The 20,981-nt window shown below is 47.8% G+C and overlaps 3 protein-coding genes across 8 annotated transcripts; 2 read left to right on the top strand and 1 right to left on the bottom strand.

Annotated features, from left to right (window-relative positions):
* The first annotated feature begins 282 nt into the window (after positions 1-282).
* On the top strand, positions 283-3,774 carry Scrn2 (secernin 2). 6 transcript variants are annotated; one of them, XM_015506683.2, is made up of 8 exons: positions 283-435; positions 784-957; positions 1,257-1,438; positions 1,907-2,106; positions 2,523-2,738; positions 2,825-2,990; positions 3,083-3,263; positions 3,453-3,774. In XM_015506683.2, the coding sequence occupies exons 2-8, from the start codon at positions 784-786 to the stop codon at positions 3,624-3,626; spliced, it is 1,293 nt and encodes a 430-aa protein (XP_015362169.1). In that variant the 5' UTR covers positions 283-435; the 3' UTR covers positions 3,627-3,774. The 6 variants fall into 6 exon arrangements, with proteins under 6 accessions (XP_015362169.1, XP_015362168.1, XP_048641619.1 ...); XM_015506682.2 differs by having other exon boundaries at positions 309-442; XM_048785662.1 differs by having other exon boundaries at positions 313-449; positions 3,456-3,774.
* Positions 3,775-4,866: 1,092 nt separating this feature from the next.
* On the bottom strand, positions 4,867-10,162 carry Lrrc46 (leucine rich repeat containing 46). Its single transcript, XM_015506704.2, has 8 exons — positions 9,863-10,162; positions 9,658-9,763; positions 7,627-7,735; positions 6,786-6,832; positions 6,410-6,519; positions 6,162-6,231; positions 5,690-5,835; positions 4,867-5,394 (listed from the first exon to the last, which is right to left on the bottom strand). The coding sequence occupies exons 1-8, from the start codon at positions 9,870-9,872 to the stop codon at positions 5,027-5,029; spliced, it is 966 nt and encodes a 321-aa protein (XP_015362190.1). The 5' UTR covers positions 9,873-10,162; the 3' UTR covers positions 4,867-5,026.
* A 106-nt stretch (positions 10,163-10,268) lies between these two features.
* Mrpl10 (mitochondrial ribosomal protein L10) lies at positions 10,269-18,501 on the top strand. Its single transcript, XM_015506678.2, has 5 exons — positions 10,269-10,410; positions 12,436-12,605; positions 15,777-15,941; positions 16,201-16,345; positions 18,195-18,501. Exons 1-5 carry the CDS (start codon positions 10,359-10,361, stop codon positions 18,449-18,451), a joined length of 789 nt encoding a protein of 262 aa, XP_015362164.1. The 5' UTR covers positions 10,269-10,358; the 3' UTR covers positions 18,452-18,501.
* The last annotated feature ends 2,480 nt before the right edge of the window (positions 18,502-20,981 follow it).

Raw genomic sequence — 20,981 nt, 5'->3', positions numbered from 1 at the left:
ATAAAAAGGAATTGTTATATCTACAACTATTAGCTTGTGACTTTGGAATTCAAGATAGGACTCAAGTAACTGAGATTCTTCCTTAATTTCCAGATGCCCCAGCAGTCCCCGATCTCTTAGGAAGCTTCCCTTTTCACGCAGATTCTTTTCCACTCCCAGCTCTAGCTCCCCACAGCGACCCCATCAGATGAGGGGCGCCCTGGTAATGAGCTGCAGGAGTCCCGCAGGACTTGAAAAACCGCTGCGCTCGGAGAAGTGGTGTTCGCGCGCACCCAGGTGGAAAACAGTGGAACCGCAGGTGCGATCTTCTGGCTCCGCCTCCGGGGCCAAAGGCCTTCCAGGTCACCTAGAAGCTTCCGTCCATTGGAATCCACCCGACACGTAGCGGAGGAGGAGGCTCCAGTGACCAAGTTGGGGGCGTTGGAGGCTGAAAGAGTGAGGGGTATACGGTACTGGGGATGGAAAGGGTGTGAATGGAAGAGGGGAGGGTCTTGGGCATGCGCAGGAGCATGGGACACCAGAGAGAAGTGGGAGAGCCTGTGAGTCCGTACCACTCCATCCTAGACTATCAGGGCAGGACTCTCGGACTAGGACTCTGCGCCGCCAACTGACTCCAAGCCATGTGCTTGGGTTTGTCTGATCCCAAGCATCAAGTGTCCGCGCTGTTCAGTGTCTTCCCTGTGTATACACGTGTTGGGGGAGGGAGCGCCTTAGGCCTGAGACGTGGGCAGGATTATGTAAAGGTGGCATGAAAGGGACACAGTTGTCCCCCACTCTCCGCAGATGAAGTCCTCAATCCATGACACCCCTTGTTCCTGCGACTGCTTGGTCTCCATGCCTCCGGCCTCTGCCATTCCAGCTGTGATCTTTGCAAAGAACTCAGACAGACCCCGGGATGAGGTGCAGGAGGTGGTGTTTGTACCAGCAGGCACTCACCACCCTGGGAGCCGGCTCCAGGTGGGTAAGGCCTTATGCGATACTGAAAAAGGTGGCAGTTCTAGGCATTCTTCTAAGACCTTCTTCCTCTGCTTTCTACACTTGGGAAGTTGTCAGATGTGGTGCAAAAGAAATATGAGTTTCAAGTCTACCAACCTGGACTGTAAGCCTATTATTTAGCCAATGGACCCCAGTTTCCTCAGCTGTAAAATGGGAATAAGACCTTCCCAAGGACAATACCTAAGGTGATTGGCAAAGTGCCTGCACAGTGTAGGTTCTGGCTCTCTCTGAGTGGATGCTTCCTTTCTTTCTGCCTCCAGTGCACCTACATTGAGGTGGAACAGGTGTCGAAGACACATGCTGTGATTCTGAGTCGTCCTTCTTGGCTGTGGGGGGCTGAGATGGGTGCCAATGAGCATGGTGTCTGCATTGGCAACGAAGCTGTGTGGACCAAGGAGCCAGTTGGGGAGGGGGAAGCCCTGCTGGGCATGGACCTGCTCAGGTATGGATGCTTCCCTCCTCCATCTCCCTTTTCCTCCCTCCCCAAGTCTGGTTCATAGGGGCAGACTCCTTTCTGCTGAATTTGCCCTTATGCCCTCCCAGGGGAGGCTTCCCTGCCCCTCCTCTCTCCTGGCCCCATTTCCTCAGTCTGATAAGGAGCCTGTCCTGGCCCAGAAATAGGATGGCACTGGTTTACATTTTTTAATAGAGTAATTTTTTTTTCAATTGAAATCTCATGTGGAATCCAGGTTTATAAAACTGATAAGAGCAGCTCTGATGGAGGACAAGTTTGGGGCTCAGGGCACTTCTCTCTCTCAGACTGTTTCAGGCCTTCCTATGGAATCTTCAGAGCACAGCTTAGAAACCACTGTGTTTAATATGACCAATGCCAGTGGGTTTGCTGTGTGACTTGGGCTTGTTACCAAATATCTCTGGGTCACTTCTGTCCCCTGACCTCTTTCTTTGCCAGGCTGGCTTTAGAACGGGGCAGCACTGCACAGGAGGCCCTGCATGTGATCACAGGCTTGCTGGAGCGCTATGGGCAGGGGGGCAGCTGCCGGGAGGATCCCATGCCATTCTGCTACCACAACACTTTTCTGCTGGCTGATCGGACTGAGGCATGGGTGCTGGAGACAGCTGGGAGACTGTGGGCTGCACAGAGGATCCAGGGTGAGGGGCCCAGTGCCAGGGCCCACCTCCCAAAGTTGTTCCCCTTTGGAGGTGATAGAGCTGGTGGGGCAGAGAGGGACACCATCCAGGTGCCAACTTTTGGGGACATCCAAGGAGATGGGAAATGAACCCTTATAGGGTTCCTTTCACCTGGTTAAGTCCTCCTGTGGGTCATCCTGTCACTTCCTCTGGGAAGCCTTCCTGGACTTCCCTGGGTAGTTAGGCTCTTCCTTACATGCAAGCAGGTACCTCTTCACCATTGCATTTATCTCTGTGATTATTTTGTCTCCCCCACCTCTATAGCCCCATGAGGGTAGGGTGTTCTTGTCACCATCATATTCTCAGCACCTAGCCCAGAGCTTGGCATAGAATGGGTACTTCATGATAAATGAACAACTCCCCTATCTCCTCCACAGGGGGTGCTCGAAACATCTCCAACCAGCTGAGCATTGGCACGGACATCTCAGCTGAACATCCGGAACTTCGGAGCCATGCCCAGGCCCAGGGCTGGTGGAGTGGACAGGGCGCCTTTGACTTTGCTCAGGTCTTCTCTCTGACCCAGCAACCTGTGCGCATGGAGGCTGCCAAGGCACGCTTCCGGGCTGGGCGGGAACTGCTACAGAAATGGCAAGGTCTGTGAGTGTGGGTGGGTGAGTGGGGTCCCAGGAGGGCCACAGTTCTCCCTCTGCTGGGAATTTCACGCTTTCCTTCTTGGCAGGGAGCATCACAGCAGAGGTGATGATGGACATTCTCAGAAACAAAGAGAGTGGCATTTGTATGGACTCTGGAGGCTTCCGAACCACAGCCAGCATGGTGTCCATCCTGCCTCAGGATCCCACGCGGCCCTGTGTCCACTTCCTCACAGCCACACCAGACCCATCCAGGTGAGAAGAATGAGGGTTTGGGGTGCTACGTACCAGGCAGGGGAGGCGACACGAGATGAGCCACCTCAGTCTTGCTGTCCATATTCCATTAGGTCAGTGTTCAAACCTTTCATCTTTGGGGTGGGGGCGACTCAGGCCCCCCAGGTGCTGTCCCCCACTTTTGGAGCACAGGATCCTGTTCGGACCCTGCCTCGATTCCAAACTCAAGTGGATCGCCGTCACATGCTCTACCGTGGACAGCAGGTGGCCCTGGGGCTGATGGAGAGTGAGCAGGTAACCCCAGGGGATAGGGTACACCCTGGAGGGACACCCCCACACCTACTGGCACTTTGGAAATAAGGAGCTGGGAGGAGACTGCAGAGCTGGGAGAGAGGCCCCACTTTTGGAGCCAGCTGCCATGGACAGGGTGGTGACCTTGGCTTTCTCCTCCTGAGACACATTCCCCGCTCTGGCCTTTTCCAGCAGGAGCAGGGGCAGCAGCTGCGGCAGAAGCAGCAGGACCTGGAGCAGGAAGGCTTGGAGGCTGTGCGGGGGCTTCTGGCTGGTGAGCGGACCCCAGCCTACCAGGAGCTGGGTGGCCTCTTCCAGGCCTTCGTGGAGAGGGAGAGCCGGGCCTACACAGAGCTGAGCACATAGCTCCTCCTGGCCCAGGGCGGGTGCAGGATCCTAGCCCCAGCTGCCCTGAGGTGGTGGTGGTTTGGGGCAATTCCTTCCTGCCCCTTGGCCTATTCTGTGTGGCTGGTACAGCCTTGGCCTTAATAAATGTGGTTTATTTTCTTGTTCAGTGAGCTGAATTCCAGGTTCAGTGGGGCACAAGAGGCTGGTGAGGGCAAAGGGCAGACCCAAATTTGCCACACCAGCACATTTTAAAAATTTTCTTCTTTCCTTTGTTTTATTCCTCCCTTCCTTCCTTCTAATGTTCTCCCTTCCCTCCTTCCTTTTCTTTCTTCTTTCCTTCCTTATTTTCTTTCCTCTCTCAGGATTTAGCCCAGAGGTACATAATCACATCCCCAGCCCTTTTTATTTTTTATTTTGAGACAGGGTCTTGCTAAATTGCTTAGGGACTCACTAAGTTACTGAGGCTGGCCTCAAACTTGCAATCCTCCAGCCTCAGCCTCCTGAATCCCAGACATTACAGGTGTGCACACCACACCTAGCTCTACCCAGCACATTCTAATGAGGGAGGTGATAAGGATTAGCCATGAAATTTGTGGAGGGAATGTGAGAACAGGGAGGAAACATCCCTAATGGTGTGGGTATGTGTTTTTTTGTGTGTGGGTGCATACATGTGTGCGCATTAAGATCAAAGATCATGCCTTGTGTGGTAGCTGGCTCCTATTTGTGAGGACATTTATTTATTTATTTATTGTGATTGAACCCAAGGCCTTGCATGTGCTAGGCAAGTACTCTACCACTGAGCTACACCCTCAGCCCTGTCTGGGGACAATTAGGACCACAGGATTTGGGTCCTTGGCTTAGAACTGGGAAGGACACACCCTTGGAGGGGCAGTGAGGTGTACCCTGAGAGATGGCCTCCTCCATGAGGCAGTACCCACTTCCTGCCCACTCAGGAGCTGTGACGCCAACTGGGACCCTGAAGGATATCAGCCTTTTGGAAGATTAGAAATTTGTTCTTTAGCTAGGCATGGCGGTGCACACCTATAATCCCAGTGGTTTAGGAGGCTGAGGAAGGATGATCACAAGTTCAAAGCCAGCCTCAGCAACTTAGCAAGGCCCTAAGCAACTCAGGGAGACTCTGTCTTTTATAAATAAAATACAAAAAAAGGGCTGGGGATGTGGCTGGTTAAGCACACCCGGGTTCAATCCCTAGTACCCAACCGAAAAAAAAAAAAAAAAAAAGGAAGGAAGGAAGAAATTAGTTTTTTAGAATTAGGTTGCTATTTTATTTACTGGTTCCTTCCCCTGAGGTGCCGCCAAGTGACATGAAAAGCCTAGAGACAGTTTACCAGGGAGGGGCTCCTGCCACAGGTGAGGGGCGAGAGGACAAGAGGAAGCTCACATAGGGAGGTCACACGTCACTTCTTGGTATTTTTGGTTGCAGTTTTGGTTGTGCTAAGGGACCCAACCAGAGAGGCTTTGGGGGCTGCTGCTGCTGGGGCCCCCTTCCTTGCCTGGACAGAGCTTGGCTGGGCCCTGGGAACCAGAGTGCATGGTTTCTTGGTGGGAGATGAGGCTTGGAGTGAAGAGGCAGCCTCAGGGGGTGACTCCTTTCCTTGCTCTGGAGTGACAGAAGGGCTGCTCTCCCCAGCCTCGGGCACCTCGTGCTGCAGGGGCAGCTCAGTAAGGGTGGGCTGGATCTCCATCCTCAGAAGGTGCTCTGTCAAGGCCTCCTGCTGCCTGCGCTCCTGGTGTCTGCTCAGCTGCTCCAGCTCCTTGAGGAAGCCTGGGAGGGGCCAGGGTGGTGGCTGGAGCCTAGGGCTCAGCAGGAGGGCCCTCTGGGTTCTGGAAGGTCTCTGGGTGATCCCGCACCACACATCCTTAGTAGGGAGGAGCCCAAGGCTGACAATGGGGAGGAGTGAGTCCCCTGCATGCCCAGGACAAGGACCTGGCCTGGCTGCACTTTCTACCACCCATGACCCAGATGCTGATTGGGATTAAGGCCACTCCCCAGACACCACCGCCCTCTTAGCTTCCTCCGGACCCCATAGGTTGCTGCAAGCTATGGAAAACAGTGTCACCTCGCTCTGAACAGAATGGGCCACTCAGCTCCGGGAACTCATCGTCACCATCAGAGGCTTTGTCCTCCTCATCTGAGGCCCAGCGCTCTGACACAGGCTGCCCATCCAGGTCCAGGAGCAGTGGCAGGGCTCCTAGCACCATCTCCCTGCAAGGCAGTAAGAGCAGAGGCTACTGAGGAAGGTATCCTTGGTGTGGAACCTGGGAGGACACAAGGACACATGTCACAGCATCCACACCTGGACAGGTGGCAGCTCATGGTCTAGCAGTGGGGCCTCAGGTCAGCCCCAAAGAGCTAAGGGCTGGCTCCTGTGCAGCATGGGAACGAAATGGGGAAGGAGCAAACTTGAACTGTTGGGCTGGAGGAGCAGGGGCCATGGGCAATGCCAGGTTTGCAGGCTGGGAAGGAGCCCTTGTGGAGTTAGTAGGCGGAACTTAACCAGGACCTTGTTCCTCCCACCCTCAGTCCCTCACCTGTAGCACTTCTGCTTGGTGCAGCTGTTGCCAGTCAGGTTGAGGATGAGGAGGCTCTGGGGGAGCTCATCTGTACATGGAGAGACACAGGGAGTGAGGCTCTCATACCAACTCTGCACCCTCTGAGGATGAAGTGTATGTGCAGGATTGTGTTGAGCACAAGCACAGGGAGGTGGCGGAGGAGGGCAGAACGAAGGGAGGACCCCACACAGGACAAGTGCCGTGAGCCAGGGCTAGGGTGTTCCTACCCGGCTTCAGCGTTTCTATCAGGTTCTCAGAGAGGTCCAGAAACTGGAGGTATGGGAGGTTGAGGAGGTTTTCCACGTGCCTGATTCTGTTTCCTGCTAGAGACAGGAAACTAGGGAAGGAAGGGTGGGGGCAGAGACAGGACTGTTGAGGAAGAGAGGAAGACACCAGACACCTGGGGCCCCTGTCAGGCAGTTGGATGACTAGTGGGGACACATGGCCTATGGGGGTAGAGGAAGCAGAGCAAGGCTTGGAAAGAGCTGATCAAGGCTGATCAAGAGCCAGGCTTGGAAAGCTCTGAGCAGGTTCTTGGGGTATTGCCGTGTTTCCCCTCCCACTCCTTACTCCTTCCCCCACCTGAGCCTTGGTGCCACATACCGCAAGGAAGGGATGCAAGCCAGGTTCTCAATTCGCTGGATCTTATTCTGCAGGAGGAAACCAAAGTGGGGGAAACCAAGCTGTCAGTTGGGTGGGGAGCCCTGTAAGGGGACAAAGCCCCAGTACCACAGCTGCACTTAAAGCTAGAGATGTTGCACTTTGGGAACAACCCCACTCCTGACTGCTTGTCGCTATCTTTGGGAGATGATTGGCTTTCTTTGGATGGATAGCTAAAAGTATAAACTTGGGGCTGGATAAACTGGTTTGAAGTACCCTTCTCTGACCCCGCAGCCAAAGAGGGACCTTGGAATCAGGGAAGGAAACCAAGGGCCACTAGAAAATTGGAAAAAGCCTTGGTGGTGACTTGCATGCCAAAAGGGGAAAATGAGCACATATTCATTTGATTTGAAGAGTTTCTGTGGGGAAACTGAAAGGGAGCTGGGAATATGAAGGCTGGGGGAGTCTGAAGACCACCACCAATGTCTAGCAGCCTTCAAGGATCCAAAAGGTGTAGAGGAATCTTCAGTTTTCTTCTTCTTCAAAACAGGAATGGGCTTGGGCTGTATAATATGAAAAGTTTAGGGCAGATACCAAGAAGAACTAGACCAAAAGAAGTGTCTGACTAAGGAGCAACAATTCAAGGGCAGGTTCAAGATCTCTTTCAGAGGGATCAGTCTTTCAATTGAGGAGAATTCCTGATTTATTTGGGAATGATTTAAACATAGACCTATTTGTCTGAACATCAAAGAAGGCACAAGATGACCTGTTTGGATGCTTTTGGATTAGACAGACCTAGTCCACAAGGGGTCAGGGGAAAGGAAGAGCAAGGGGCAAGAGTTACCGCTTGTAGATAAAGACTGTGAAGATTCTGGAGACTCTCTAAGTTCTTGATAGTGGTAATCCCCTCCCGGTCCAGGCGGACAATCTGCAGCTCAGCAAGGGTGTGAAACCTGGGAGAAGATTGGGTGGAGTGGTGTGACAAAGCTCACCTCTGTGGTTTCAGCAGGAGAGATGGGAGGGAGGAGGAGGAGAAGAGATGTTTTGAGGAGGGGTAGATGGCTGAGTGACTCTCATCATTGTCAAGAACAGCTTCTTGACCCATGAAGTGATGTCCAGGTCGTGAAGCTGGCTTGCCTAAGAGACCTCTATCTCTGTTGATGGCACTGGGGAGAATCAGACTGAGAGAGTAGAGGCCCTTTGGGAAACTGAGTGAAATCCATTCATGATTCCTGGAGAGATTTGGAGGCCAGAAAATTCTTTCTTGGGCCAGCCTAGATGGTAGGTAGGGCAGTAATGACAGCATCTCTGCAGGAAGATCCTTCCTCATTCTACCTTTTGAGTGGTCCATAGAGTGAAAGTCACCCATTCCATCCACGAATTTATTCATTAATTCCACAACATTTACTGGGTTCCAACTAGAGATAAATGACAGAGTCTCTGCCCATCACTCTTAGGGAAGTCTTCAGACTCCCCCAGCCTTCATCTATGACAAGTGGGTGACAGAGCCAGGTACAAGGGTCTCTGGCAGCTGTGCACCAGGTCTGGAATAAGGGGATCCAGAATTGCTTTCTAGAGGAAGTGACAGATGAGTAGGAGTTAGCTACAAAGCTGGGAGGGGGACAGGGAGAAGGCATTTCAAGCAGAATGAACAGTACATGTGTATGCTAATTCAGCCCTTCTCAAACTTTAATAGGCCCACCAATCCCTTGGGATCATTAAAATGCAGATTCTTATTCAGTAGTTCTGCAGTGAGCCTCAGATTTTTTTTTATTTCTAACGAACTCGTAGATGAATGCCAATGACATTGCCCCCAACACCTTTGAGTAACAAGGTGCTAAGGTGTGAGAACACACTAATGGAGAGTTGTTGGAAATAGGCTGAAGAGAACAGAGACCAACTCATTTTAAGGCATTTGGAGTTTATTGTGGAGATAATAGGGAGCTGAGGAAGTTTCTATTACAGAGTACCTGATCAGATTTGTTATTTAAAAGGATTGCTTTAAATAAATAATGTGGCTCAAGCGGTAGCGCACTCGCCTGGCGTGCACAGGGCACTGGGTTTGATCCTTAGCACCACATAAAAAATAAAAATAAAAAAATAAAGATGTTGTGTCCACTGAAAACTGAAAAAAAAATTTTAAAAAAGGATTGCTTTAAGCCATACAGTACTACACACCTATAATTCCAGCAATTTGGGATTCTGAGGTAGAAGAACCACAAGTTCTACGCCAGCCTTGGCAATTTAGCAAAACTTTAATAAAGTGCCCTGGGTTCAATCTCAGTATTAAATAAATAAATAAAAAGATTTCTGAGAAAGGATGACAGCCTTATCTAAGGCAGCTGAGTGAGGACGCTGGAAAGCAGTTTTTTGTTGTTGTTGTTGTTTTGTTTTGTTTTTGGCACTGGGATTTAAATCCAGAGGCCAGAGGCGCTGAACTACATACCCAGTCTTTTTTATTTTTTTTTATTTTGAGATAGGGTCTCTCTAAGTTGCTCAGGCAGATATTGAACTTGCAGTCCTCCTGCTTCAGTCTCCTGAGTTACTGAGATTACTGCACCACTGTGCCTGACTGAAAGGAACGATTTTTTTAAAAATTTATTTTTTTAGTTGCAGTTGGACACAACATCTTTATTTTATTCATTTATTTTTATGCAGTGCTGAGGCTCGAACCCAGCGTGCTAAGCAAGCACTCTATCGCTGAGCCACAGCCACAGCCTTTAAAAGGAACGATTTTTAAGGAGGGAAAATCATTGGACACGATCACTGATTGGAGTGGGAGTAAGTAAAGAAATAAGGATGAGTGGACGAATCTGTAGGGTTCAGCGAACTGGTCACTACGTGCAGCCCCCCCCCCACCCCCGCCCGCACTCACATCTTCTCTGACAGATCTTCATCCTCAGGGTAGGTCAAGTTCCGCTCAGTAATAAGGGCCTCAGTAATGTAGACATCCTTTTCTTCTGGACTCTGGGCAAGTTTAGCTGTGAAAACATGAGTCCAATTGTCATCTTTCTTCTTTCTTGGAGGCTGACCCTACCGTTGTCCAACTGTTCTACTTACCAACCCACTTCCCTACTTACCCCCAGGCATGATGTAAAATAGACAGCTGCTAGCTTGAGGCGAGAGTGGAACGAAGAAGAGCGGAGAAGTTCCTAAGGATGGACTGTTCTTAAGGATGGCCAAACCGAGAATGACAGGCGAGAGAGAATCCTAGACTTGGGAGACAGTGGAAAGGGGTTGGTTGACTCAGAACAACTTGTTAGGGATGTAGTCGAAGACAAGTAAATAGGGATGAAGGGTTTGGAGTTTGTGGGGGTGTGGAAAGACTTTGCTGGCAGCAAATTGGGCGGTTGTGGGTAGGAGGGATAAGAAAGGGGCGGTTTCCAAGAGTTCGTGTCGTTGCTAGGATACCAGACGCCAGCTAGAGAGGAAGTGAAGAGAGGGTGCCGCTCTGCGCATGCGGATTACGGCTCTATCCGGAAGATCTGCCCACCACTTCCGACCCCAGGGTTCGCTGGCCCATAATCCTTAGCTTCTTCCGGCTCCGTACCGCTTCTGTCTGTTTTTCCGGTGGCGATGGCTGCGGCCGCGGCTGGGACGCTGCGAGGGGGTCTCCTGCCCCAGGCGGGTAAGGAGCGGCCCGTAAGATCTCACTGCGTATTTGGCCAGCGCTCTCTAATCCTCGTCTCCCCTCCTCTACTTCTGACACTTCCGGTTGTCTCTGACTCCAGAGATGTCCTGGTGATCCCTGACACCAGTTAGATCGCGGGTCTTATCCCATCTAATTCCCTGTGACTCCAGATTATCATAGCAACGATGTCACCAACAAAAGCATTTATTCCTTACGTCCCGATCCCCCTGCCTTGGGTTTCTTTACCCCACCACTTAGCTCTCGCCCCTGGTTGCAACAGTCTTTGCCCGAACTTTTGCCGTATGCCTCCTTCTGAAGCTCTAAGCCTGATTGTCGCTTCCTCAAGTTTTCCCTCTGACCTCTGTAAAGCAGGTTTCTTCAGTTAATTCTGTATCATGTACCCTGTTTACTGACCCCCTCGCCCCATTATAGCCTGTAAGTTTACTTTTATTTATTCGTTTATCTCCTGTGTTAAGCTCTGAAAGGACAGAATCATTTATACAGCATAGCCAGCAGGCAGCATGGTTTCTGACCTTAGTGGCATGCAGGAGATAATTGTTTAATGAATTAATTAGAGCATTTATTATAGGCCAGGAACTGTGATAAATGTTTTACACATATTATCCCATTTAGATCTTGAAGCATACTGTAAGGAAAGGATTACCATCTGCCCTTTACAGATGAGGAAACAAGTTTTGGACCAGTTTAGTGACTGGGCAAGGTCACACTTAGTAAGTGGCTGAAGAAATATTAAAATTCAGTTTAATCCGATTCCAAAGCCACTTATAACAATTAGATTTTGTGGCCACTGGCAATAAACTTCTAGCCCTAGCAGGTCTCCATGCTGTCTGTCAGAGCTACCTTCTAGCAGACCCTTTTTCTGAGGTCCCATCTCAGCCTTGGGAGGGGCTGAAATTAGGAAACATTAGGCTTGGCCCTTGTGTTGAGGATGAAGGGGTCACTTTAGCTCAGGGCTTTAAGTGTCTCTTTGTTTTCTGAGGGGTGCGCTCAAGCATTGCCTGTCAACAAGAAGAGAGAAGGGAAGAGAGATGTGGAAGAGTAGCATAATGGTCAGGTAGCATTCTGGTCATAAATGTGTGCCTACCCTTGCTTCAAATGATAGGAACAGCCCTCACAGGCAGTGTTTGAGCATGGTTTTCAAACTTGAGCATGCATCAGAATCACCAGGAGAACTTATTATTTTTTTGGTGTTACTGGGAATTAAACTCTGGGCCTTTCCTGTGCTAGAGAAACTTTCTACTACCAAGCTATATCTCAAGCCCCCACCAGGAGGGTTTTACTAAAACACTCTGCTAAGCCCTACCCCAGAGTTTGATTCAATAGGTCTAGGGCAGGTATTTCTAACAGACTATTGGAGGATGCTGATGTTGATGGCTAAGTGAGGGTAGGTTATACTTCGAAAACCACTGACTTGGACCAGGGGTTGGCATATCATGGCAAGGCTAGTCACTGAGGTTTTTTATTTTTGTTTTGTTTTGTGGTGCTGGAGATTAAACTCGGGAGTATGTTAGGCAAGTGTTCTACCACTGAACTATACCTCCAGCCCTTGGTCACTGTATTTTATAAATAAAGTTTTATTGGAACAAACCTTATCTGTTTTTTACATAAATGTCCATGGTCACATTTTGGCATAGTTGAATATAAGTGACAGATAGTACAACCCCCAAATCTAAAATATTTACTATTTGTCCATTTAGGAAAAGGTTTGCTGAGCCCTTTCCCCCTTTGTTTAATATGTTTGAAATATTTTCTCCTTTGTTCTCATTTTTTATCCCATCTCTGCATAAAAAGCAAGCTGGAGAAATGGGAGCCTCAAGAGATCAAGCAGCTGACCCACTAAAAAAGAGAAGGTTTGGGATTTCAGGATTTCTGGCAGGCACTTCCTTGTCTATCTCTGTGAGCCATGTTGTGTCTGTCTAGAGGCTGTGCTTTTGCTCCATTTGGGGCAAACTAGGGCCTCCAAAAGATTGTATTTCACTGTGTTACCATCTCCTCCCTCAGGCCGGCTGCCCACCCTCCAGACTGTCCGCTATGGCTCAAAGGCCGTAACCCGCCACCGTCGTGTGATGCACTTTGAACGTCAGAAGCTGATGGCTGTGACTGAGTATATTCCCCCCAAACCTGCCATCAACCCAAGGTGCCTGCCACCTCCCCCCAGCCCTCCCAAGGAGGTAAGGAGGAGACTGCATGCACATCACTTGGTGGTGGGATAGTGGATTAAAATGATTTTTTCTTTCATAGTGAAGTGGGACTCCAAACCACAGTCACTCATATCATTGTTTCACTTCTACTTGATCCTGTGGCCCAGGTACTTTAAGATGAAATCTGCACTTGATTCTACATTTGCCTGTGGGTTCTATGGATTAGATGGCCTCCTGGATTTCCTTCATTCTGTTCTTGTCTCTAAAAATGTGTGTGTGTGAGGGCTAGGGTTGTGGCTCAGTGGTAGAGTGCTTGCCTAGCATGTGTGAGGCACTGGGTTTGCTTCTCAGCACCACATAAAAATGAATAAATAAAATAATGGCATTTAAAAAATGCATGTGAAAGCTACCTGGGCAGGTGGGGGGAGGGGAGAGGTCTCTGCTATTTTTGTGTGTTTTGTTTTCTGTTTTTTTGCAATGTTAGGGATCAAACCTAGGGACTGGTGCATGCTAAGCAAGCACCCTACCACTAAGTGACACCCCCAATCCTCTCCTGTCTTAAAAGGAGTTGATGCTTTCATGTTTTCCTTAAGAAATGAGAGAATCATTCTGTCCTTAAAAAAAACAGGAAGACCAGTGGAGTTTTGTATCTTTTTAATTTTTTAAATTTATCTTTATCCTATTTACCTTTATCCTGTTCATTTATTTATATGAGAATCGATCCCAGTGCCCCACACATGCTAGACAAGTGCTCTACCAGTGAGCCACAACCCCAGCCCTGGGAATTTGTATCTTTTTAGTGGCTTTTGTTTTGTATACCTAATAAATTCTAGTATTCTAGTTGTCTGCTGCTTCTTAAGGATTAGGTAGCTGTCTTCTCTTGTAGGAGAGAAGGACATCAGCAAATGTAGCCTGAGGGAGTTAGGTCAGATGGAAGAGATGCTCTGAGTCATTGAGCAGCTTCCTCAAAGGTGAATGAGAAGACAACCTAGCATCTGGGTTTTTGCCTGTGAAAACACAGAGCCCTCTGAAATGGCCCTGTAGGGTCAGCCCATAGAGCATTGCTTGGCAAACCACACTTTAGTGACTGGGCCTCTTCCATCAGCACTTAGGAAATTTTTGTTTGGTTTTGCATCTTTAAAAAAAAAAAGCAAACAAACTTAAATATTACTCGACCTTTATTTTTTTGTTTTGCTTTTTTGAGATTGAGATCTCACCATGTACCATGTTCTCCAGACTGATCTTATTTATTTATTTATTTATTTTAGTTGTCAATGGACCTTTATTTTATTTATTTATATGTGGTGCTGAGAATTGAACCCAGTGCCTCATGAGTGCTAGGCAAGTGTGCTACCACTGAGCTACAACACAGCCCTCCAGACTGATCTTGAATTCATGAGCTCTGGTGATCCTCCTGCCTCAACCTCCCAAGTAGCTGGGGCTATAGGCATGTGCTGCCACACCTGGGTCAATCCAGTTAAAGCCTATTCACAGCATTTCCCTCTCAGTTCAGGCAAATTGTATGGAATTTTTCTCCCACAGTTTTTTCTTAGGCCATTTGGGCATGCTACTTCTTAACTGTAGAAGAATCTAAAATAGCACATGCAATAGAACTTTGTGAAATGTTGGAGACGTTCTATATCTGCACTGTCCAATATGGTAGCCACTTGCCACTTGTGACTACTGAGCGCTTGAAATAAAGCTAGTGTGACTGAGTAACTGATTCTTAATTGTGTTTGATTTTAATTACTTTAAATATAAATAGCCACATTTGCCTTAGTGGCTACTATATTGAACACGGCAGGTCTGGAACCTACATTTAGTACAATATTTTATTTTTTTCATGGAATTCTGCAAAAAGCACATGACTTCTAGGTTGTCCACTTTTTAAATATATTTTATTATTTTCAATTTTTTTAAAATGTTTTTTGTGGTGCTGAATCAAACCCAGGGCCTTGAGAATACTAGACAAGCACTTTGCTACCAAGCTACATCTCCAGCTAAATAAATTTTAGATTCTTTGCTTTAGGGAAAAAGAAAATCTTAAACAGTGTTGTAGAGATATGTAAGTGTATTCTTAGGTCCTAAGGTTCTCAATTTTGAGAAACATTTTCTTTAAGAAAATTAAGTTTTGGGCTGGGGATGTGGCTCAAGTGGTATCACGCTCGCCCGGCGTGCTTGCGGCCCAGGTTCGATCCTCAGCACCACATACAAACAAAGATGTGTCCGCCAAAAACTAAAAAATAAATATTAAAAATCTCTCTCTCTCTCTCTCTCTTTAAAAAAAAAGAGAAAATTAAGTTTTGTTCTGTGAAAAATGTTTTGTCTCACATTTAAACTAACAGTGCAAAAGTTGTGTTGTATTTTTCTTTCTTTCTTTTTTTTTTCTTTGTGGCAGGGGTAACCAGGGATAGAACTCAGGGGTACTCCACCATTGAGCCACATCCCTAGTCCTGTTTTATACTTTATTATATTTTATTTTTAATATTTTATTAGTTGTTGATGGACCTTTATTTATTTGTTTGTTTAATTATTTATTTATATGTGTTGCTGAGAATTGAACTTAGTGCCTCATACATGCTAGGCAAGCACAACTCCAGACTGTATTTTATACTTTATTTAGAGACAGGGTCTCATGAGTTGCTTAGTGCCTCACTTTTGCCAAGGTTGGCGTTGAACTCACAATCCTCCTGTCTCAGCATCTTAAGCTGCTGGGATTACAGGTGCACACCACTGCACCCGGCTCTTTTTTTTTTTTCCTTTTAATTGGTGTTATGGATTGAACCTGGGTCCTCATGCATGCTAAGCACAAGCTTTGTCACCCAACTATATCCTCATCTTGTATTTATAACTGGTAAAGTAATTTAACATGAGTACAGTGTCAGATTGATAACTGAAGTAATTTTCACAATATTATTGTCAAACAGTGTTGACTAGGGAGCCTGCTGACCTGTTTGGGGAGGTCAAGAGTTCTTAGGTTTGAAAGCACTACTCTGAAGATTGTGATTAGCTAATGAAAACAGAAGGGTTACAGTGGGAGATGTTATACCTCACTGAGTCAGGTGCCCAACTACCTCACCTGTTCCCCAATGTGTTGCACATTTGGCCATCACCGAAAGCCCCAGTGCCTATCTGGGAGAGATTGAGAGCTGCCAGGGGGATAGACAGCTGATGTCCCTCAGCATCCCTTCTTGCCTTCAGGAAACAGGCCTCATCCGGCTCCTCCGTCGGGAGATAGCAGCAGTTTTCCGAGACAACCGAATGATAGCCGTCTGCCAAAATGTGGCCCTGAGTGCAGAGGACAAACTTGCCATACGGCACCAGCTGCGGAAACATAAGATCTTCATGAAGGTCTTCCCCAATGAGGTAGGGGTGACTCTGTCACAAGGCCTGTCTTTTCCACCCTTTGCTTTCATGCCTGCCAGACAGAGGTTGGCTCTGCTCCCTCCATAGCCTACTTCTGACTCCTCCCTTAGCTGGCCTAGACAAACCGCCTCCTAGTCGGGTGCCTAAGCTACAGTTAAGGGCTGAGGGGTTGCACCTTCACCTGATGTGGCCCATGACCAAGGTAAGTGTCACTTGTCCCCACTTTCCCCCCATCAGCCATTCTTTTTTGCCATCCTAGGTCCTGAAACCCTTTCTGGAAGATTCCAAGTACCAAAATCTGTTGCCTCTTTTTGTGGGACACAACATGTTGCTGGTCAGCGAAGAGCCCAAGGTCAAGGAGATGGTGCGCATCTTAAAGGGTGTGCCTTTCCTACCACTGCTAGGTGAGCAAACATTCCTGCCAGTTAGGGCTGGAAGTGAGGTGGGGCAGGTGCCACTAGCCTGGTGCCGTCTACAGGGAACATGCTGTCATGGATGGGACCAGAATCAATGGCAGGTTTATTGAGGGCTGACTGTCATTTGACACCTCTGTTGTCTCACAGCGCCACTTCTGTGCTAGAGGAAAGACTAAGGAAGACAGAAAGCGGGCTCTGGGGTGGGAGACAGCAAATTCAGACCCTTGAGTCTGCGATGTAGTGGGTGCTGAAACCCACACAGATAAAGGTATTTAAAATAAATAACTGAAGTATAGGGTGCTGGGCCAATGACCAGTTTTTCCAGTTACTTCTAAGACTCACTAGGGGGCTTATCTGAAAAGAATATTGCCCATGTCCCTAGGAAATTTGAATTTTATAGGAAAACCATATTTATAGTACCACCTGTGATTCTTTTTTTTCCTTAATTTTTTCTGTTGTAAAATACATATAATATAAAATTTACCATCTTAGGAGCCAGAATTTGTGGCACACACCTGTAATCTCAGCAACTGGGGAAGCCAAGGCAGGAGGTTTGCAAGTTCAAGGGCAGCCTCAGCAATTTAGTGAGACTCTCAGCAACTTAGTGAGACCCTATCTCAAAATAAAAAATGAAGAGGATTGGGGATATAGCTCAGTGGTAACACACCCCTGGGTTCAATCCCCAGTATGAAAAAATAAAATTTACCCTGTTAACTATTTTAATTAATTTTAATATTTTTTTTTAGTTATAGGTGGACACAATATCTTTATCTTATTTATGTGGTGCTGAGGATCAAACCCAGGGCCTTACACATGCGAGATGAGCACTCTACTGCTCAGCCCCAGCCCCCCCTGCTAACTATTTTTTTTTTCTGTCTCTCTCTTTTTTTTTATTTGTTTTAATTAGTTACACATGACAGTACAATGATCTTGACATATCATACTTTTGAATCAGATGGGATATAATATCTCATTTTTCTGAGTGTACAGTTTGCAGAATTACATTGGTCATGCAGTCACGTATATACCCACAGCAGTAATAATGTCTATTTTATTCTGCTGTCCTTCCATTCCCCCCTTCCCCTCCCCTCCCCTCCCATCACTTCTCTCTACCCAATCTAATGTGACCCACTTCTTTTTTTTTTCCCTCACATCTTCACCTGCTATTTTTAAAAGTATAGTGATGTTAAATACATTTATAATATTGTGCAATCACCATCTCCATAAGCCTTTTTTTTTTTTTTTGAGACGGGGCCTAATTAAGTTGTTTAGGGCCAAGGCTGGGTTTGAACTTGTAATCCTCCTGCTTCAGCCTTCTCAGTCGCTGGGATTACAGGTGTGTACCACCAGTCCTGGCTTCCATAACTTTTCATCATATATATGTATATGTCATAGATGGACACAATACCTTTATTTTATTTATTTATTTTTCTGTGGTAATGAGGATTGAGCCCATTGCCTTACACATGCTAGACTAGACCTTTACCCCATTGAGCCCCAGCCCCAGCCAGCCCCTAATTTTCATTTTGTAAAATTGAAACTCTATCAAATAACTCCCTGTTTTTTCCCTCCACTCCATGATTCTGTTTTTAAGAAAGTTTAGGAAATGCTGACTTCAGGGGGTTGGGGCCATTGGATGCTTGATGCAAGTTTTCAGAAGGAAGGAAGGGAGGGTAATGATCTCTACTGATGGGAGTGGGTGTGGCAATGGAACCCAGACTTGGGCAGGCTGGGAGGGGAGAGAGGGGCAATGGAGAGCAGATTCCTAGGGTTGGAACATTATTTCTAGAGAAGACAGGCATTTGTGGGGAGCCCAGCTGACCCTCTGTTCTTCCAGGTGGCTGCATCGATGATACCATTCTCAGCAGACAGGGCTTCATCAACTACACCAAGCTGCCCAGTCTGTCCCTGCTGCAAGGGGAGCTGGTAGGAGGGCTCGCCTTCCTCATGGCCCAGACACACTTCTTGCTTCAGCACCAGCCCATCCAGCTGACGGCCCTGTTGGGTCAGCATGTCAGACAGCAGCGAGAGGGGGACTCTGCCACTTTGGCCAGTGAGAAGCCTGATCCTCCTGACCCTGTTCCGGACTCTTAGCCAGCCTGTTTTGCCAAGCCATGCCCATAAATATACTCTGCTCCTGTTGACTGTGCTGTCTTCTGTCAGAGTTGTGGAAGAATTTGGGGTGGGAGAGTGTCATGTGACTTGACTTCTATTAACAAAGACCTCCTTGGGGGCAGGGCCACTTGGAGATACACAAGAATTCCATATCAGAATGGAGGCTGCTAATTACTGTCTTTTTTTTTTTTTTTTTTCCAGTTGTAGATAGACACAATATCTTTATTTATTTTTAGGTGGTGCTGAGTATTGAGCCAGTGCACACTACCACTGAGCTACAGCCCCAGCCCCTAATCACTCTTTGTCCTTAGTTTTCCCAAATTGGGACCTGATAGTGCAAAGCCTGTCAGTTCTCCAGGTACAAGGCAAAGAGCCAGGAAAGATGAGGATCTTGCCTCTGCCTCCTTACCACAGTTCTTTACTGCATATATCTCCACAGCCCACCCTCTTGGGGCTACAACCTGTCACAGTAGCTCAGCTAAGTAAAGATTGTACACATATCAGTTTATTCCTCACCATGTTGTCCCCATTTCACAGAAGATGAAGAGTCAGAGAAGTTAAATAGTCTGCACAAGGTCATATAGCTAGTAAATGGCAGAACAGGGACTCAAATCAGACTTTCTGTTCTGGTGACCTCACCTAGAATTTTGACACCAGGTGGGTTTGGGGTGAGCTCTGATGTTAATGCTCCACCCTTGGGGGGTGTGTGCCATGTTGTAGAGGTTGGAGCACTGCTTGTGATAAAATGAAGTATATTTTACAGACTCTGTTTCGCTGTTTACAAGGTTATTTTCAGGGTCGTCTCTGACTCTCCTCACTTCCCTTCCTAGAAGATTTTTCCTCTTCCCTCACCATAAATGGCATCTCTTCCATGCTTGTTCTTTTTTTCTTTAAAATGTTTTTTTAGTTATAGATGGACACAATACCTTTATTTATTTTTATGTGGTGCTGAGGATCAAACCCAGTGCCTCACACGTGCAAGGCATGCACTCTACCACTGAGCTACAACCCCAGCCCCTCCATGCTTGTCCTTTTGAAGGCAGCTGACAGCTGTGTCCAGTAGCAAACATTCTCAAGTGGTTCTGCACAAAAGGACTAGGGTAGCTGGGTTCTCTGTTGACCCAAGGGTTCTGGGGACTCTAGCAGGACTCCCCCACTCTTGAGGAACCCAAAATTCCTAATAAAAAAACTGAATTAGTGGCCTGTCATTGTCCTTATAGGAGCACATCCTGGGTGAACCCAAGGATGTATCGGGAGGGCGGCTCTTTGGTATTCCTTCCCAGACTGGAGCAATGCCACAATGTCCTTGGTCCTGGATAGGTATATCTGGCAGTGATAATCTGCAGCAGTGTTTCCATGGCCTGGGCCAGGACCAACCACTCACAGTGCCCAATTTTGTCCTGGGTGCCCAGGGATGTCCAATTACTGTGAAGTGAATTAAAAGACCCCTGAGGCTCCTAGATGTGAGAGCTGGTCTGGCTAGTGCTGCCCAGGGCTGCTTAGTGGCTCTCCCAGCCTCCAGAACCCTGCCAGCTACTAACAACACTCCTTGTCCTGGGGAGGCTAGAGTAGTGCTGAGATTCTTTGTGGAGCTAGGACAGCAGGTACCTAAGAGATGCATGACTCTAAAGTGTGACCAAGCCCACAGGGGGACAAGGTGAGGTAGATAAGTAACCCACATGATTTCTGGGGCTGTAAAAGAACTTCACATTCTATCTTCACCTGCCTGAGTTGCCACCATTAAAAACCCACTTCTTTCCAAAAAACTGCTTCATTGCACTTAAAGTTGTCAATCTGTCAATCCTTTTGAATGAATTTTAGATCTTTCTCAAGAGCCAATTTTTAATTAGATTTGAGCAATTGGACTTATTCCTCTAGCAGAAGGGTAGAGGTGCTCAGAAAGGCAGGTGAGGGTGTCTAAATTGCCTTCCCTTTTTAGTATGTAGTGGGTTATTGCCCCAGACCTGCTCCTGGCCCAGAGACACTGTGCTCTGGGGTTTTGTCTCACTTCAGGGGCACTTCTGAACCCTCTTGAAGAGACATGGTGGGGCTTTGCTCCCTGAGAGCAGCTTCAGTGTAGGGTCATGGACTGTCCCCTCTCCCCCTGACTGCGCTGCTGACTATGCTCCTGGCACTATCTATTGTGTCAGGGGCGGGAGGGGGACATCTGTCCCTTCCCTGTCAACTTGATACCTTACCTAGCTCCAAATTTTGCAATCTATTTTCAGATGTAAAATGAGAGGCCAGGGTTAATAAGGAAATGGCCTTGGGCGCTCCCTTGGGTCAAGGCCACACTAGTCTGAACAAATCCTTTACCACTCTGGCTTGAGGCCAGCAGTTCCCCAGTCCTCTAATCTGTCTGGAACCGTGCCTAGTGGGGACTATGCCCCCATTCCCAAACCACGTTGGTCCACTCAGTCCTGAGTCCTCCGGGGAGCAGGGGGGCAGAGCTGAGCGGCCGCCTGGAGCTTGGCGGGAGGAGGCGACAGGGGGGAGGGGAAGGTGGGGA

Source organism: Marmota marmota, unplaced genomic scaffold (genome assembly GCF_001458135.2).
Source record: "Marmota marmota marmota unplaced genomic scaffold, marMar, whole genome shotgun sequence".
Classification (NCBI taxonomy): Eukaryota; Metazoa; Chordata; class Mammalia; order Rodentia; family Sciuridae; genus Marmota; species Marmota marmota.
This window is presented reverse-complemented; position numbering and strand designations above follow the sequence as displayed.

What these genes read in the sequence shown, in the direction of transcription:
- Mrpl10 (XM_015506678.2), top strand. Translation starts at nt 10,359, where the DNA reads ATGGCTGCGGCCGCGGCTGGGACGCTGCGAGGGGGTCTCCTGCCCCAG. An exon ending in CCCCCAGCCCTCCCAAGGAG is followed by an intron (nt 12,606 to 15,776) that starts GTAAGGAGGAGA and finishes TCTTGCCTTCAG; the next exon opens with GAAACAGGCCTCATCCGGCT. An exon ending in TGAAGGTCTTCCCCAATGAG is followed by an intron (nt 15,942 to 16,200) that starts GTAGGGGTGACT and finishes TTGCCATCCTAG; the next exon opens with GTCCTGAAACCCTTTCTGGA.
- Scrn2 (XM_015506683.2), top strand. Translation starts at nt 784, where the DNA reads ATGAAGTCCTCAATCCATGACACCCCTTGTTCCTGCGACTGCTTGGTC. An exon ending in GGCTGCACAGAGGATCCAGG is followed by an intron (nt 2,107 to 2,522) that starts GTGAGGGGCCCA and finishes TCTCCTCCACAG; the next exon opens with GGGGTGCTCGAAACATCTCC. An exon ending in GCCACACCAGACCCATCCAG is followed by an intron (nt 2,991 to 3,082) that starts GTGAGAAGAATG and finishes ATATTCCATTAG; the next exon opens with GTCAGTGTTCAAACCTTTCA.
- Lrrc46 (XM_015506704.2), bottom strand. An exon ending in ACAGTCTTTATCTACAAGCG is followed by an intron (nt 6,833 to 7,626) that starts GTAACTCTTGCC and finishes TTCCTCCTGCAG; the next exon opens with AATAAGATCCAGCGAATTGA. An exon ending in ACCAAGCAGAAGTGCTACAG is followed by an intron (nt 5,836 to 6,161) that starts GTGAGGGACTGA and finishes ACTGCCTTGCAG; the next exon opens with GGAGATGGTGCTAGGAGCCC.